Source organism: Periophthalmus magnuspinnatus, chromosome 22 (assembly GCF_009829125.3).
Source record: "Periophthalmus magnuspinnatus isolate fPerMag1 chromosome 22, fPerMag1.2.pri, whole genome shotgun sequence".
In the NCBI taxonomy this organism is placed as follows: domain Eukaryota; kingdom Metazoa; phylum Chordata; class Actinopteri; order Gobiiformes; family Gobiidae; genus Periophthalmus; species Periophthalmus magnuspinnatus.
In genome coordinates, this window is record NC_047147.1 from 9,855,012 (window position 1) to 9,869,012 (window position 14,001).

Here is a 14,001-nt window from a genome sequence, read left to right on the forward strand (position 1 = left end):
TGCCACCCATGTGAAAATGGGTGATTTACTTGTTTATTTGAGATGAATAGAAAGAGGTTAGTTTGATTGCCGAGTCTTTGGTTCTGAATAATAAGTTACAAAGGAACTACAGGTCAGAAAACTTACAATGAATAATGTTCCATTTGTTTTCAACTAACCCTAATAATTTGAATACTTCCATTTTATATTGTCACCGATCCTCACTAAATGTCCTCCCTAGGTGTGACTTTAAACTGACCTTGAGGAACACATCTTAGATAAATGTTCATATGTCAGAGTAATAAGAACTGATAAAGAAGAAATAACTAAAACAACTATACATCCAATAAACTCCACTGACAAAGAATGTTTGTTAAATGTTTATTATAAATGAAATGTACAGCTTAACATTCATAAAACATCAATAATTTAATGATAAAAAATACATGACAAGCACATATATTGGAGTCAACCACAGTAGAACAACCACAAAGAAAGTTATAGGACACATGGACTAACTGTGTCTCAGTTATCCAGAGACATGCAAGGATTCAGTCTTCACAAGTACCAGGGTGGCCCCTTACACAGACAGTGTAAGATATAAGAGGTGGGTTTGTGCTTGAATACTGAAGGAAGAGGAACAAAAGCCCCTGTGTGCCCGGTATGCTCCTTCAGTGAGTCACTAAAATACTAAGTTCATCTTTTGCTGTGCAGATTTAAGGCGTTTGACTGCAGTCACCTCTGAGCACATCGGACAGTGTGGTCTGCTGTTTATACAGAGCTACAGAAATACACTTGACTAGTCATTCAATCTGGCAAAAGAGAGGCCGTTAGTTGTACAAAACAAAATAACACTGTTTCAAGTTTTCAGTGCATGCTCTAGGCCATTCCCAAAGTCTGCTGTGCCACAGGCCACCATATAAAGATCACACAGGGCCCAGCTAATATATTTTTTACACTACATGTCAAAGATTATGTAATGTTTTCCTCCTTAAATTTCTATGTTAAAACAACATTCATGTGAGCTTATAATCATTATAATTAATGATAATAATAATAATAATAATATAAAGAAATACCTTATGTAAAGTTTATTTAAAACTCTTGTTTGTTGTGTGGACAATCTTGAGAGGTTTCTCTGCAATGCTACTGATGCCCCCTGGGGTCCCCGGACCTCACTTGGAAAACACTGCTCTAGGCAATTGGAAAGCAGGCTCAACTCGAGTGAATAACATTCCCACATATAAGGCCTGTGCTGACAGCCACACAGTGAAACATAAGTGCACCTGCCCCCGTCCCATGACCAAACACATGTCAGGACCATTGATCTGTTACAGGTTAACCTAGGCCCTTCAGTCACTCACGACAGTGCAAGACCTGTACAAACACAAGTAACAAGGCCAGAGCGTGGCTCCTGACAGACAGAAGTCAACTGTGAGGCAAATAACAAAGAAATCGAAAATAGTATGACCATGAAAGTCCCCATTACTCATGACAGACATACAATCCAAAAAGCACACCACGAGCAGCAAACTATTCACAAGTGTAGATAAAAACAGTCACGGGCATGTGGAAGGCTCATTTATGAGTAAACCCACATGTAAGGCAAAGGAAATTCACTTTCAAGTCTGACAGCACTTTCACATTTCATCACATGACTTCCACATGCATGACATTGGCTCGCTAAAATGCTAAATATGTTCAACTTGTTCCATTTTTGCTTGGTGACCTTAAGCGCAGTCAAAACTATATTGTTTTGAGTCAAAATAACCCTCTAAGCAGACAGACATAAGAGATCAAAGTTTTCACAAAGTAGCCCTTTCAGCTCGGCTCAGCATTTTAAGACAAAAGAGGACTTTGAATTGTCCTTATTTGATGTGGTTGTGCAATACTAGTGACATAAACCCATTAATAAGCCACAGTCCTTCATTTAAGAAATTTTACAAATCTCACCAATATGATGAATAATAATAAGGACTGTAACTTCCACAATCGTGAACAAAATATACTCTAGAGAGAGGTTGGTAATATGAATATCTTAAAAATATAGATGTGTTTTGCAAACCATATAAAAAATACATAAATATAAAATGTCAGATTTGAAAGAAAAATGTGCTGCTTGCTTTAAAATTTGAAATGTCAAAAAAGGAAACATTCACTGAAATATTTGATTCTCTGGCTGTGCAGTCTTTCATCATTCGACCCAAAAGTGCAATGAAATGTTGAATTCTTCTTAATATCAAAATAAATGGCACATATTTTTGAAAATGTGTAGTGTCCCTGTGTCATGTGTCCGTATTGTCCTCCTTTGAGTATTCCTCTACCAGTTTCTCATAGGAATGGCTGTGCTCAGAACAGTCACTAGTAAAGACAGATTCGTCAGACTCTGATCCTTGTTCTTCTTTTGAATTTGTTTCAATATTTTCATCACATGTTGTTATAGACAATTTAGCTTTTGAATCATTGTCCTCCTCTTCCTCTTCCAAATTACTGCCTAAAAAGTTCTCTTCATCAATAAAAGTAATATTAGCATTTTGGATAGTGAGTGCATGGTATTCCTTGTTGTCCCATGTTCTTTTACTGGAATCGCCCACTCCACCATGTTCTATATCTGCATCTTTATCAAGCTGGTTTTCAAATATCGGGTCGGGGCTCGATTCACCTTCCACATGGTCTTCGGTTAGCAATAAACCACTATCCGAACCCAAGAGGTAGTTCTTTGATTTTGAGAAGGCCACAGTTACACGGTCACTAAAACTATAGCGCCTCTTTTGACGTGGAGACCTATCTAGACTTAAGATTGTGTGACCATTAAATACAGGGGCATCATTGCAACTCTGGGACCGGCCCATGTCTTTTGATTTGACTCTGTAGATAGCATTGATGGCTGAACCGTTAGGCCGACTGTCTTTCTTATCGCCAATCTGCTTGATCAAGTCATTGTAACCTTCCTGCTTTTTGGACAGGAAGCCAAATATATTGACATCATTTGGAGTGGGTGGTAGTCTGAGCGAGGCTTTGTGCGATTGTTTATAATGCTGCAGCTCGTCCAGGGATAATTTGCGGAGTTTGCGGCGTTTCTTCAAAGCCTTGTGAGCTTCTATCACCATCCGCACTTTCCAGTTGAAGAAGAGAGAGAGCCAGGCCAGCCCAAGGTAAATCCACACCTCCACAAAGTAGCGGTACAGAGTTGGGTATTCCTTGTTGGGTTCCACTCCTGTACAAATAACAAATTTCAGTTATGACTCTCTACAACTTCACTGAATGTATAGTTCTGTGTAAAGATAAGAGCAGGTCTTACATAATAGGGAGTATTTCTAGACTCAAATTTTACCCCCAAACCACAAATGTCCTGATTGAAACACAAATTCAATTTTGTTGTGGTTTATACCAGTAAATATTACATCACATTTTATTTATAGCTGCAAATCTGAGTTTAGCACAGTTTGTTTCCCATGTATAGAAACTGTTCAAAAAAATCAAGTGTTCTACTTAATTCTTTTCTCATAGCAGTGCATAAAGACAATTCTGTTCTCAGCATCAAAGTGTAAACTTACCTGCCACCAAGTCTCCAAATCCGATTGTAGTTAAAGTGACAAAGGAGAAGTAGAGACCTTCAATGTAGGTCCAGCCCTCCTGGGACATGAACACAAAGGGTGGGAGCACCAAATGCACCAGCACACCCCAGAGGAGGAAGATCGCTGTGCAGGTAAACTGAGCCTTTCTCTGCAGCGCAACAAGAATAAAGCAAAAAAGAAAAAGGATCCTTAGATAAAAAGGTCATGAGATACAACAAGGGTCCAATAGGAATCAAAAGCCAAAGGACATACCAGTGAGAAGCCCTTCTTAGTGAGGTACTGGCCGAGGTGCTTTGCTCTGCCTCCGAAGAACTTTCCCAGCTCACTGATCCAGGTGAGGCACAGAGGCACACCGAACAGGCCGTAGAAGATACAGAAGACACGGCCATTGGAGGTTTTAGGGGCAATGTTCCCATATCCTGAATGAAGAGGAGATTGCATATTGCATATGTAAGTAAAACAGTAAAAAGCAATACAAAAGCAGAGTATCTGGATGTATTTGTACAATGTATTTTTTGCATAGTCAGGCTGTATGATATGCACTATCCTTATAAATAAAAAATAAACAAAAACATTTTAATATTTTGCATCAAACATGAGCAAAATCCTACACTGTTTTAGGCTGAAGATTGTATTTCTCTTGATTTGTTGTGCAGTTGCTGCAAATGCGCCAATTGAAAATATATTAGTTCCAATATAAACTATTCTGTTTATATTTGACACACCTCTTATACCTTGTCCTAACAGGTTTTGACAGCTTTTGTTGTACTTACCAATAGTAGTGATAACAGTGGCAGCAAAAATAACGGCATTTGGCCAGTTCCAGTTGTTGAAGGTTTTGTCTCCAGTAATAGTTACACCTTGGCCCGCAGCATCTGATACAGCCTGTGTAAATAAAGAGAAAAGGGAAAAATATGAAATAGCATATAAATTACTGTAATCAAGAGTAAACTCCATCTTGAAGAAAGACCGGAAGTATGTCCCATTTCTCTCGCCACATCCTTCCTGTGATAAACTGATGTGATCTCCAGAACGACACAGTGCACCCAGGAGATCAGATCTGACCTAAGGGGCTCAGAGTTTTAACTATTGCTTACTGCATGTGTGGAAGAGGAAACTGCACACAGCACCTAAACAACCATTTCATAATTGTGATGACGCAGGATTTCCAAAGAAGCAGGTACAACTTATCATTGAAACTAATCCACTGCTTATGTCCATTCTACATCAGCTGCTGAGCAAATGTTTCAGTAAGTTGGGATGAAATGACCAAATAAGCAAACAATGTATTTAAGCACAATTTTAAGCCTCAAGAAAATATAATCTTTGTGAAAATATGCAAAGGTTTACAAGATGTGTGTAATCCCAAAAGTGGCAGAATATTGTTGGTGGTTTAATAATGACGGGTTTGGGACTGCAATGCTCTGTAATTAGCAGCAGAAAGGGGGGCTGTCTGTTGTCTCCTTAAAACAACACTGCTGCTCCACTGGACTTTAGGGAGACATCACCAGTGACAGATGAGAAAAACACTCCACAAAAAGAAAGGCACTGCAGTGGAAATGAGGAATAAACAGACAGTATATAAGGAACAATATGTGAGGCGCATTAGGTTATGGGCTAATCTTTCACCTAAATATGAAAGGACTGGATTACAGCATTACAAAATCAGCTGGATATAAAACACCTAGAGACGGTGGGTTGTACAATTTATAATTTTTGACCGTTTTCTGCCAATTTCTACAATAAAAAGTAAAGAAAACAGCTTAATACAGGACTTATTTTAATACTTATTGCAAAATTAATGTAAATGTAGTTGGAGTAAAATTGGATTTTGATTAAACAACAAAAATAATAGTATTCTTTACCAAACACTAATAAGAGGCCCAACGTTTAAGTACTGTTATAACATAATTCACATACAAAAAAAGAAAAAGTCAGTCGGTTTACTATACTAATCATAATAAGCAAAACTGTAAACTAGTGTGATTTTTCATGATCTTAAAAGAAAAAGATTCATGGCACAATTTCAACACTGTAGATCTGTAGGTCATGTAGTGTTTTGGATACATTTTGTTTTATAACCAAACAGATACTGACACACTGGCACTTCCGTCTCAAGAATCCAGTTTAGCTACGGTAATCCACCCAATGATTTGTAGTTCTAAGTAGCTGCAACTATGTAACTCAATCAGCATGACTTGCACATGTCAGTTTGTTATGTAAAAGACACAAAAATGCTTGAGTTTGAACACTAAACTGCTGATACATGAAACTGCTATGGGGGCAGAGAGCAGCCATGACGGAAATGCAACCTAGACCTTACTCTGCTGTTAAAGAGGGAAAGGGCCAATGACCTTAAGATTACCCAAGGAGAAGTTTATACAATTTTGATAAATAAAATAATCTTATTCACAAAATGACAAACCAATCTTCACATTGGGCCAATATTAATATGCACATTACAAGGAACTGTATTAATTTATATTACATTACTATATATTTATTATATTTCATATTTTAAAGATGAAAAGTGTAATAACAAGAATTTCTGTCTGCCTAAAATATATATATGAAAATTACATAGTTTTCCTACCATGTAGCCTCACTGCAACAGAACAATGCATTCAAGACCCAGGAGTTTACAAAAAACATTGTGTAGATTCTCTCTAAAATTATAGGGATGTAACAATAACCAAAATATTGTGATATCATATTGTCAAAGGTCTCACAATATCGTAGGCTGTCACAATACATGTATATGTATTTTGAATTACAAGTAATGATTCGCACCAAAGTCTTTCAAAGGTATTTTAAAAGGAAAAAATATCCCATCTACAATTTTATTAGCCTCTACAAAATATTGCAATAAATATTGCACCGTAAGATGCAAATCATGATAATATTGTACCGTGTGTTTTTTACATTGTTACATCCCTATAAAGTTGTGACACTCATTCATTGTTACATCCATAGGAGTTGACACCAAGCACAAAGAGTGGCTTGTAAATAACCTATGAGGTTCCCTAAAGGTCAGAGGTCATCCTGGGGTCAAGTCATACCCATCACAGGTCACAGATAACCCTGAGAACAACGAGAGAAAGCCTGCCACATGAAGCAGATAAAAGAGACTTTGTGCGTGAAGGCTGAGTAGCTCCAGAGGAAGTGGTTAAACTAGCCAGGTTATCTGTGGGACTTCAACACCAAAGACCACCAAAGGAGTCCAGCCTGGTGTGCTGAACTATAAATAAATATAAAAACATTCATAAAGCTGAACTACGTAACATATTTTATTGGCAAAAGCAATTTTCAATGGTACATTATAATTATCAGAGTGTACTGGGTAGAGCTGTACAATGAATCAAACTTTAAATCAAATCAGGAAACAATTGTTTCAAATCATCAATCAGCAGCTTGGTTTATTTATAGATTGGACATTGGAGAAATACATTTTACCTTTTTTGTTTGTTTGCTTGCTTTAAAATGGCACTGATTCAAAGTATGTTTTGTTTGTATGTTTATGGAATTAAGATGATTTCACCAATTTTTTTTTTAAAAACTCCAAAATAAAGATAATCAAACAATTTAGATTTTTTATTTTTTGCCATATTGGCCCAGCCCTAATTGGAAGTTCAACAAGTCCAGGTTTTAATTCCCTTAACAATAATTTTACCCCAGAATTCTTTCAGTGGTCATTTTAACGGGTCATAAAAGATGCTGACACGCATGTTTATACACATAACAGTGGCATTCTGCTGGCTCAGGTTCTCAATTATGAAAGTAAGACCATCACTTTTATGGTATATGGTAGTGCAAAGCAAGCAGTTTGGATCATTTTGATAACTACAAAAAAAAAAAAAAAAAAGCACTAGGACAAGCCGACTCTTATCAGACCAGTCTCACACACTACTTGTTTTCCTATTGTTTTTTTTTTTTCCACTTCAAATGGTCAAACACAACATTGTTAGAACTGCACTCACTGTTAACTGCAGAGTAAACATGGTCCGTCTAGCCATTTTTGTGTCACATTAACTTTGTAACAGCTTCCTTCTGGAGCTGGAAAACTTTTAATACAAGACAATTTTAGAAAAGCAAAAATGATCCCAGTGTTTTGTATCTGTTAAGCAGAACATTTAGCAGTTATGATGTTAGCAAGTTTGGCGATGCATCCTGATCTTACATCCAGATACTCTTGAGTAGTACCTTCCCCAAATACTATGTACAGTCGTTCTAATCAAGTAATTTCTTTTTTAAGTAACTGTACTCTTATGCGAGTTAATTTTTTGGCTACTCCACCCCTTCCTTTTAATTCATCAATATTAGAAATTTTGCATTTTGGTCAAAGGAAATTCTAAAATAATCTTTTCATTTCAGTGATGTCAGACATTGTAATGCCATGTTATCAAAATGCACATGCGGAGATTTTTGCCCAGAAAGTGGCCATTGTGAGCCCATCAAAGACAAGTCTGTTTTAATAATTCATTGCTTACACCTCTAAGCTCATGACATCAAGACCAACCACCACCTTCTAGCACATTGAGCTATTTATTTACACTTGGTAGAATCTGAATAAAGAGTAGATTTCATTGGACCAGTGCTCAGAGCACATGACATAGTTGACTACTGAAATAAACAGTGAGTTGCTTCATTCATTCTGGCCTGACCACAGGCTATGGTAAACCTCAAGCATGTGATTCCACTGTATTGATGAATGCATTGAAACTGTTTGCAAAACTCAACCAATAAAACGTGATATTATAGTCATGTGCAGCCAGGATGCTAAAGAAAATAGTTTTAGTGATGCAAAAAGTCAAATCTTATAATCTTTCCAGTGAAGAAATTGGGTTAAGGAGGAGTATTGCAAGACATTGGATTTATTGCAACTCCTGATCTAAAAACATTAGAGAACAGCCCATGTGGTTAGGGCAGAACCGTTTTGGAAAAATATCTAGGTGTGATTGCTTGTAGATTTATGATTTTCAGATTTAGTTAATCACACACACTTCTGAACATGACATTTTAGAGTCTTTGCAGACTGTATTCATAATATGTCACACGACATACATTTTGTTACAACTGCAGCCTTTGTATAGATAGGACTTCCAAAAAAGACATTTTTTTAAAGAACTATAACAGACCATGCATAAATTATGAATAAAAGCTTAAGAGAATGAGCCCTTGAGAACAAGCTCTCATTTGCAAGCACTACAAGTTTGAAAAAAATGCAGGGAAAACTTTGGGTTAGGGTCCGGTTTGGACTGTAGACTTATGCTTGGACTTGGGCCGCTCTGGTGTGCTGTGTGTAAAAGCAAACAAAGTGTTGGAGCTGCATTTAGTCCCAATGCTTTGCTAAATTAAAGCCTCACTCATGTGCTCCGTTTGAGGGAAAAGTTTTCTCTCAGGTCACGTCGTTATTTCATCCTCTCTGTGTTGGGTTACAGCCAAAGGCTGTACGTAGAAGTCTATGGTCACACCTTCTCCAAGTTTCAGGCCATCTGCTTAAATGCACAAATCTTAATGTAATTATTTTGCATGATGCAGCCTATTTTCCTGATGATTTCCTAATCAAACACTTCCTCAAACTCTCTTCACTTCTGCTCCTCTTTATGGGTGTTGCCTTTTCCTTGTGTCTCCAGATTTTGCGGAGAGCACAAGCCAGGGTCCCAGCTGGTGAAGAGATAAGCAAAGTACTGCTAAGTAGGAGTTTTATAAATCCCATGTGTGCGTGGCAGAGAGGGCGCCCTATGCAATGCATAGTGCATAAGCAAGCTTTATAAATGAAGCCCCTGAAAGCACAGGTGACAACAGGCAACAAAGGTCAGGTGATGGGAGGGTGGTTTCATCCACTGGAGACAAAAAATAAATAAATAAATAAACTTAAAGATGGTAATTTGAGGTAAGTGCCATTTAACAAAAAAATAAAATAGTCAAATTTCTTCCAAACCGTTCTTTTACTGACAGGACTGGCTGTCGACTTCTCAGATAAAAAGCCCCAAGCTGAGACAATTAGAAATGACTCTCAATCTCGATTAAAAATTTATAAAATGTTCAGCCCTGAGATATTGTTCACAATTAATTTAGATATGGTTTAATAATAGATAGAATATTAATATTCTCATGTTCGGTGACAGTCAGACATACAGCAGCACAAACAGTTTACATTTGCCTGCAGATAAGTGAACACTTGAACAGCCTCACAAGAGCCGACACTGATGGCCCATAAAATCCTATCTACAAACTGTGACCACTTCAAGGATTATACGGTTAATGGCAAACTCTGTTATTGAGACACAGAGGACTAACTTTAACAAGACTGTCGCCTTCACTTGTAAACGCTGCTTATATGTTTTTAACTACTAACAAACCAAGCTGAGTTTCCATTGTGGAAATCTACCAACTTTGAAGCTGATAAAAGTTGATACATTTGAGTGTCTCGCGTGAGTGGGTGCCTTTAGTAAGCAGGTGGTTCAAATGAAAACAGTGGAAAATTAAATACACTGAGTAAAAATGTAAACTGAACTTTCTGAATAGCAAAACATGTGGTTTAAAATTATGGTTCAAAATGTGGGAAGACAACCTCTTTAGTAAACAGGCTTTTCACAGTGGTAACCAATTGCCTACAGTTATGATTTTGTTTAATTAGGTGATGGTTTAACTTCCCATTTATACTTTGGAGCAGTCCCAGAAAGGCTGGTAACACTATAAACCTGGTCAATCTTATAAAAAAAAAAAAAATGCTAATTTTGGTCAGCCATTATGGGAACTTATGCAAGAGCTGAGCCTGATCTGGAAAAGCCTGGAGTGAGCTCTAAGGAATGGGCTAAGCCTGAATTCATAAATTTATGCTGAACTGGGCATCGTACAATAAGACTTAAGCTTTACTGGGCAACATATCAGGATTAACCCTCTGTTTGGGGATTGAGATTAAATTTAAGATTATTTTTGTCTTTGTTTAGATTTGGTTTAGCTCAGCATTACAGTTTTAGACATTCAATCCTCAATTATTTCTGCTTTAGCACAGTTTACTAGTTTAGCTTCATGCAGCTTGTGTTATTTAATCTTATTCATATTAACATGGCCGTCCAGTTACTCAGAGAAAAAAAAAAGCCCTTTGATATATGAGAGTACCAAGAAATCGGCTAATTTCCACTTTCCAATGACCCATCCATGAATAACCAGACTAAAATAACTGTTTTTCTGTCAAATCCAACATTCTTTCCAGTAACGAGAGGCCAATTTTGGGCCAGTGCAGTGCTCCGGCTGTTACTGAGGTGCTATGAATGGGGGAGGTTCATGGACATATTCCCTTTCAGAGACCCCCAAAGACAAAAAAGAGGCAGCAGGCAGCAGAAGTGGGGGATGGGCCATAATAAATCTTCCCCAATACAACTGTTCATGGGCCCAAAAAGGGGAACAAGTCATAACTTAACAAGTCTTGAATCTATATCTAAAAATATAGCGCAAATAAGTATAATAAGCAATTTAAATCAACGATTTTCTTGCTACACACTCATGACATTGCCCTAAACAAACGTCTGTGCATAGAGAAAATTTGGACATCTGCCAAGGCACTTTCACAAACTCGCAATAGTTAAGCTATAATACAGACTTTTATTAGGGGTTAAATGCTTTTGCCACATAATAATGACATTTAATGAAATCATTTGAACAGATGACAAACTTAATATAATCTAAATAAGCATAAAATGGTATAGGCCATGTTGTTTGTTTACATTTTGAGGTCTTACAACAACTGGCAAGCAGCAAGGTCACAGAGGAGCTCCTTGTGAATAAACAGGGCAGGGGCCAAACACCTGTGAACTGCACTGTTTACTCACTTTGTGTTCATTCAAGGCTGACGGGAAACGATCAAAATCACCACTCAAAATTCACGACTGGTTAAAAGATTACAAATTTTACAAGAAATTAACCGAGGAACACTGTGTCTTTTTGTTTATTGAGGCCATAACTTCACTCAATCCACCTAAAAATCAGAACTGTCTAACATGGTTGGAAAGGGTCTGCAAAGTGTGATGGCAATAAAAGCTCTTGATTTAACTGTTCATTCATTGGGTAAGCATTGTTAGTTGATAGTTGAATGCTAAGTCCCTTCTTGGTAAAGTGGCGCACAGCTGGCCAATTTACATCTGAGGCATGCCCAAGCAGGTGCAACAACCTGGTGCAAAACAGAAGATCCTGCTATTTTCCTTTACAGACGCAAGCAGCGAATGCCTTGTAGTAATGATTAAAATAGTTACTGCAGTATGCAACTCCTGCGTGTGCATGCTTGATATGACACTTATGTCTTCAGCTGTGCACTTTGGCATTTATATGTTTTATGAATTATTGTGCACAAAGTCAACTCAAATGGTTTCTGCATTATCATTTATGTCCTTAAATCAAATGCATGTGAACAGTGTGCCTTAAGTGAAGTTGAAGCTCCATACCTCTAAAATTCTGTTCAAATCATCTTTCGTCAGGCAGGGGTAGTCCTTCAGAATTTTATCCTTTTGTGCATCGTACTCTCTCACAGCCAGCTTCCAATTAGGCTCTTCCAGAACTTGAAAAATCGCTGCCCCAATGGACAGGTAAAAAATAATAGCAGAAGTCAACAGGGGGCCTTTATCTACCATACTTCTGTAAAAGTGACAACAATGTCGACAGCGCGGGACGGGGGAAAAGAAGACACAGGAAAGGGGGGTAGACAGCGACAATGGCCCAACAGATAGTTTTCACGCTGGAGGCATTTTCACGCTGCTTCACCAAAGTCACCAAAAGTTTCTTCTTCCGCGCCGTGGCTCTGGACAGTGGGAGAAAAGTATTGCCGCGGATACCATTGGGCACGACACATAACCAGCTAAACTTGAGCATTAACCGTGAGTCGAGACTCCGTTGTAGTCTGTCTGTCTATCACCGCCTCCACGTGCACAGCGGGAGGAGGACGCACTGGCAGCTGCTAAAGTAGTGCGCTCAGGGAGCGCGCACAAGATCCGCCCAGAAAGGAGAGAAAAAAAAAACTTCCTAGGCAGTAGTGTAGATGGGGCTCCCGTGTGTCCACCTTATCTACAGGTGTACGGCTACTGAAGCTGCTCTGCAGGTGTGCAAAGGAATGGGAAAGGAACAAAGTTGTCCAGGACTTTGTGTTGCTGTTTTGATAAATGTTTAAGCCAAATGTGAATCACGTGGTTTAGTGGCTAACGCAATAAATATAATTGTAGCCTTTTGATCCATAACCTCAGAACCAATGAAACCATAGCATTTCATGATGAGAATTATAGGCCATACAGCCTGCTTTTAAATGGGTTATAATTCAGAATGGAATTTGTAAATTCTAAATCTTAAATGCAAACTTAAAATACAAGAACTGAGGTTAATACTTTTTAATCGTGTTGCTGTGACTTGTATGTATAACCTGAAATGTGCTTGTCTATAAAATACTGATAAATATATTACGTTTTACTGCCCATTTTGCTTAATTGTTTGCTCAGAGGAAAAGAGGAGTCTTTTTTGTTAAATCTAAAAACTAGTGAGTTTCCTCTATCCCCAGAGATACACCCTATTTTATTTGTTTCTTTGATAGGGACAATGCACATTAATGAACATCTGTATTAAACAATTGTAAATATGCCAACAGTGCCCTAATGCCTAATGTACATCTGTACTCCTTCCACAGGCAACAATACAACATACAAATAGAAAGTTAGAACACCACAACATATGAATAAAGAGCACAGCAAAAAAGGTCTGGGTACAAGAAAAAAGAAAAAGGTGTTAGAGGATAAGAGACGCATCAAACCGTCTCTGCTGCCCTCACTATACTGTGGTCTGTGGATGTGTAGGAATGTTTGGAATGTAAGACAGAAAAGCATTGCATCATGCACTATTGGCCTCTGGTGTTTTTTTTCACCATTAGAATGTCCATATACATGGCCAAAAAATGACAAAGAAAGTATTTGATTTTAAAGTAGACATTGAAATTTTGATCCACTTTTGGCAGAGCCTTCCTTCCCTAAGCTCACATCATGCTGTGATAACCTGGTTCTTTCTATTGATGGATGACTTTTGGCTGAACTACTTTTTTAAATCATTGTCAGTGTTTCTGAACCATATAGGAGACAGTGGATAAATTCAGTTACAAGTGAAAACACCACAGTTTGGCAGAAGACACAGTCATGCATGTGTCAGCTTGTCTTTTAAACAACCTAAAAAGGAGAGCAGTTTAGAGATTTAATTTTGTGTCAAGTTGCCCTGAGATAAATCAAATAGAACCAATGCAAAAGTACACTCTGTATGATTGGATTGAATTGACTTGTTCAACATTATAGCAATTTCAGCTAAGGCAATTTCAACTGCTCCCAATACAAAGTCCAAAACTGCACTTAATATTAGAACATAATTTATGTATGAATAACTTACTTACATTGTTTAAAACTACCATGTAATATGC

General features: G+C 37.7%; 1 protein-coding gene across 1 annotated transcript; it reads right to left on the reverse strand.

The window, feature by feature from the left end:
- Positions 1–348: 348 nt before the first annotated feature.
- On the reverse strand, positions 349–12,550 carry kcnk5a (potassium channel, subfamily K, member 5a). The gene is made up of 5 exons (XM_033988091.2): positions 12,002–12,550; positions 4,331–4,442; positions 3,810–3,976; positions 3,537–3,705; positions 349–3,196 (listed from the first exon to the last, which is right to left on the reverse strand). Exons 1-5 carry the CDS (start codon positions 12,185–12,187, stop codon positions 2,265–2,267), a joined length of 1,566 nt encoding a protein of 521 aa, XP_033843982.1. The 5' UTR covers positions 12,188–12,550; the 3' UTR covers positions 349–2,264.
- Positions 12,551–14,001: the final 1,451 nt, after the last annotated feature.